Here is a 4,745-nt window from a genome sequence, read left to right as displayed (position 1 = left end):
GGTGGACATGTCTTATAGTTTATGCTTCGAATAATGGCCCATAGTTATCTAAAAACACATGTGTGGGGGCTCAGCTAATATGTTTCTATAGTACTCGAGTGTCTACTCTTTATGACATGACATGAAGCGAATGGGACATTAAGCCCACAATGTTTGAGTATTGTGAGGGCTGAAAGGCACTGGTGGTGAAGTGGTGATATTCACCCCTGTGTGCTCATATATTCTTCATTACCATACATACACTAAGGTGTGACCTTGACTTTATGTCAGACATGGCCTGATTTTTTATGAATTGTTTTGACTTTTTTTTAATTGCCGAGGGCCATCTGGTCGAAAATAACTCCATAAATGTATATAAGTCTTTGTGTGAGTTGGCAAAAATATATAAATTATAAATAATAATAATAATAACACTCTTTTGTTGTTTCTTAAATATGGCAGAAGAGCAGAAACAGGCTCATCAGATTTGTCAAATAACTTTGTGAAACAATGCATATTGTTTTGTCTAATAATCCAACAAAATGCAAAGCGCGGTTGTGCTTCGGCTGTCCCGAGTTCGAATCCCGTTTGCGGACCTCTATCTCACCCACTTACAGTCCCATCTGAGGCATAAAATACCAAAAATAAATCCTCAAATGTCAATGAAAAATTCTTTAAACTATATATTGTATGTAGAGCTGGGTAGATTACTCACAAATTGTAGTCCGTTACCGATTCCAAATTACATGATAGAAATTGTAGTTAGTAACTTAATCCGTTACATTACACATTTGATTGTATGTCAATTCATGTCGATTTTCTGCTTGCTTTGCTTCAACAGCTGAATGAATAGATATTGCTGTTCTGCGCGTGAGCGCCGGAAGGTGGCAGTGCGACGTCTTCAAACCGGAAACCAGTGGATATCTTCTGACCTGCATGTGATTATGCGGAAGGAGGAAGTGAATTGTTCTTCCGGTGTTGTGAAAACGCGCCGAGTACATCACAGGTGAGTAAAAGAGTGATTATCAATGATAATTTTAGTATCGGTTTAAGCGCGCGCTAGTGAGAGGCTTAACAGATGTTTGTACGTGTGGTTTCTTTTGTTTTAGTACTTACTACACGTGTGAGCTTCATGGTTTTTCGGGGTTTGATGTCACGGCTTCAGTTTGTGGGGTTTTCTCCGTGTTTCTGAAGTAGTTGATGAGACTGGCCCGCAGCAGTGATGTGACTCTGTGTTTTGCAGTGGGAGGTGATTTGGAGCTGATGGGGGACGAAAAGGAAACCTGGAAAGTTAAGACATTAGACGAGATCTTACAAGAGAAGAAACGCAGACGAGAGCTGGAAGAGAAGAGTGACCCTAAACGCGCAAAGAACGTGAGACAGTCCGTTCATAATCACCGGCTCGATCCGTCACATACAAGCAGCACACTTACTCACAATCACTAACTAGGGCTGCCAACTAAAGAAAATACGGGACAATCGTGCTTTCTTGTAGGAAAAGAAGGGACGCTCAAAATATTTGCACTGTACCACATAGTGAATGTCATTTCAGTGCCTGGATACAAAGGTGTATCCACCTTATTTTTCAACGCGCGAGTCAGCCGTTTCCTGTGAATGTGTGAGACTTCCGGTTCATTAGCGCTGTAGGGAAACAACGGGAAGAATAACAACGTGCAGTAAACGGCGAAACTGTATGCACTACAAACCAGTGAGTTCATAATCAAGATAATGCATGCATGCAAACTAATACAAATTTAAAAAATGACATTTTTGGATTTTTGGGGGGGAATCAATCCGTGATGCTTTTTTTCAGGGTTTATTGATGAATAAAAACTTACGAACAGTGTTTATTCAAAATAGAAATCTTTTCTGACAATATAAGTCTTTACTATTGCTTTTTATTAATTTAGCACATCCTTGTTGAATAAAAGTATTAATTTGTTTCACAAAAGAGAGAAGATACTGACCCCAAACGTATGAATGGTAGTGTATTGTTAAAAAAGGATTTCTATTTTAAATAAGTGCTATTCTATTTTTTTTACTCTTTATTCATCAAAGAATCCTGAAAAAAGAATCACAGGGTTATAAAAAAAAAATATGAAGCAGCACAACATGTGACACTGAAGACTGGAGTAATTATGCTGGAAATACAGCTGTGATCACAGGAATACATTACAGTTTAACAGAGATTCACAGAGAAAACAGCTGTTTTCTTCTGTATTTTTGATCAAATAAATGAAGGCTTGATGAGCAAAAGATATGCAATGATTAAAAACATTAAAGATAGTAATGTGTGTGGGGGACGGTCATTTTTAGACTTGTTTTATTATCATCTCACCTAAATGTTTGTTCAGTCAGTGTATTTGTTTTTACAATGGTATAGCTTATTTTAGTTGCACAGTATATTACACACAGCACAAGGAAGTCTTAAACTATTTTTTGTAATATTCATGTAATGTACAGGAATACTTACCAAGATGGACATTTTGATGTTTTGTGTACAGGATTTAAGAAATGATCTGTTCATGTTATGGAGGAAAGCACACAGTGCATGTAGTAGGGCTGTGCAATTAATCGAAATCGCGATTTGAGACGTGCGATTTCCTAATCGCAAAGCCTGCGATGTGGACGCGATATTACTCTGTTCCAGAGCATATGCATGACTGCCAGCCTTGAGTTGCAGTCTTACTTGCCCTGGGCAAGAGTGAGCGCACCTCCGTTCTCCCCAATCAGCTGCTCTAGCCAACTGCATAAACACCCACCATTAAAAAAATTAATTTAAAAAACGGAAAGAGTTTCTATTGTTTTTTTCAGCAGGGTAATGATACCCATACTGTGCTGCACATTATTGACAATATTGAGCTGAAGCTTGACTTTGCAAATTTAAAATCGCAAATCAAATCGCAATCGCAATATCTGTCAAAAAAATCGCAATTTGATATTTTCCCCCAAATCGCACAGCCCTAGCATGTAGGGGGCGTGGCCACAATATCCCTGCAGTAAGCAGTGTGCTGTGTGCATGTGATTGAGCAGTGTGTGTAGGGTGGAAATTAAACTGAAATTGCATTAAATCTGGCTGTTTTAACCAAGATTATGCTGCAAGATTTTTTTTCTCAGCTACATTTAAGTCCCCAGTTCCTGCAATTTTGCGAATATCCAGTTTATTCCCGTTAATTCCCATGGAAAGTTTCCAGTCTGGAAAATTCCCAGAATTTTGCAACCCTAATATCAAATTGTCCATAACACAATAAGATGATTAATCAATATAATCAGTCAGCTGATTAATCATCGTTATAGGGAGACTGATTACATAATTGGCAGTGCTCTATGGGAGTGAATGGTTGCTAATGTCCACTGTGAGGATGGATTTGTTACACGTTCTCTGTGTCGAATGTTTTGTTTCTGGCAGACGGATGATCGGGAATCCAAACGGGACACTCCGGAGGAAGGAGAGCTACGAGACCACAGGATGGAAATAACAATAAGGAATTCACCCTACACACGGGAAGACTCGACTGAGGACAGGTTTGTGAGAGGTTTAGTGCTAGTTTGCAGCATGGGCACATTAATAACGGCTGCTATAGCTCAGTTCTGAGTGTGTTTGATCGGCTCATGCTGAATGTGCTTCTGCAGAGGAGAGGAGGACGAGTCCCTGGCCATCAAACCCCCGCAGCAGATGACACGAAAAGACAAATCCTACCACAGAAAAGAGGAGAAGAGGAAGGACAAGAGGAGGCGCAGGAGCCTTTCTGCAGAAGGAGGTCTGCACCTTACCCAGACAAACCTGCCACCAATTATCATAACATTATAATGATGACAAATCAGTCAAATTTGCAACGGCAATATAAAATACATCCCAGAAAATCAAACATTTGCAAGGTTTAAAAAATGGACGCCAATATCAATGAATCTAGGATTTTTCCAGCTCTGACCCTAGGCACTAATGCTAGAAATGTAAAGATTTAAAGATTTTCATTGATGAATTGTTTATGAAAGTTTATGAACTGCTTTGGTTAATCTGCTTGACCTTTAGAGCTTGGGCTTGTGTCGCACTACAAAACCCTGCAGCAGTCAAAAAAACTAAACAAAACATTGCTGATCATGATCCAGAGCAGTGGTTCCCAAACTTTTTGCAGCGTGCACCCCTTTCTAGTGTTTGACACATGTCAAGCACCCTCACCACCGTACTCCGGTTAAACACCACATTTTTTACTGCAATACAAGTATTAATACAAGTATTCACTGTATACAGGGCTTGACATTAACTCTTTTGCTCACCAGCCACTGTGGCTAGTGGTTTTCCAAAAGTGCTAGCCACTCAGCATTTTCACTGGCCACAATTTTGTTGCTGGAAAATTACATTTTATATGACTAAAGTTACTGCATATTAAAACTTATTTGAATTGATTTCCAGGTTTTTTTTGCCGATAAAAAGGGCATTTCCTGCTAACCTTATTAAATGCATGTCATGTTTCATATCAAATTCTTACATTTTATAAAAAATTTCACTTAATATAATAAGACTATAGGGCTGTTACCAATCAAATGAAATCAGTATTAACAAAACCAAATTTTCCACTGCTGAGGTTTTTTATTATAAAAGTTATAAAAAATACAAAAAAAAAGTTACTTTTAAATTTGAAAGTTGTGTCATGTTAATTAATTAGGATTTATGTAATATATAAAAACTAAATTTTTTTTTTTACTGTAGTATGTTTCTTCTGTGTGCAGTTGTGTTCATTTGTTTCGATTTCTCCATGAGATTG

The 4,745-nt window shown here is 38.2% G+C and overlaps 1 protein-coding gene across 5 annotated transcripts in view; it reads left to right on the top strand.

The window, feature by feature from the left end:
- The first annotated feature begins 879 nt into the window (after positions 1-879).
- The window catches only part of LOC107718258 (cyclin-dependent kinase 11B-like), a 33,136-nt gene continuing 29,270 nt past the window's right edge, over positions 880-4,745 (top strand). For 3 of the 5 annotated variants that reach the window (XM_016525255.1, XM_016525252.1, XM_016525251.1), the window contains exons 1-4: positions 897-985; positions 1,089-1,353; positions 3,389-3,504; positions 3,613-3,740. In XM_016525255.1, the coding sequence (XP_016380741.1) occupies positions 1,180-1,353; positions 3,389-3,504; positions 3,613-3,740 (418 nt within the window). In that variant the 5' untranslated portion in view covers positions 897-985; positions 1,089-1,179. Of the gene's footprint in view, positions 986-1,088; positions 1,354-3,388; positions 3,505-3,612; positions 3,741-4,745 lie in introns of all 5 variants that reach the window. The other 2 variants (XM_016525253.1, XM_016525256.1) reach the window with 2 other exon arrangements.

This window comes from Sinocyclocheilus rhinocerous, unplaced genomic scaffold (genome assembly GCF_001515625.1).
Source record: "Sinocyclocheilus rhinocerous isolate Xijiao unplaced genomic scaffold, SAMN03320098_v1.1 scaffold1474, whole genome shotgun sequence".
Classification (NCBI taxonomy): Eukaryota; Metazoa; Chordata; class Actinopteri; order Cypriniformes; family Cyprinidae; genus Sinocyclocheilus; species Sinocyclocheilus rhinocerous.
This window is presented reverse-complemented; position numbering and strand designations above follow the sequence as displayed.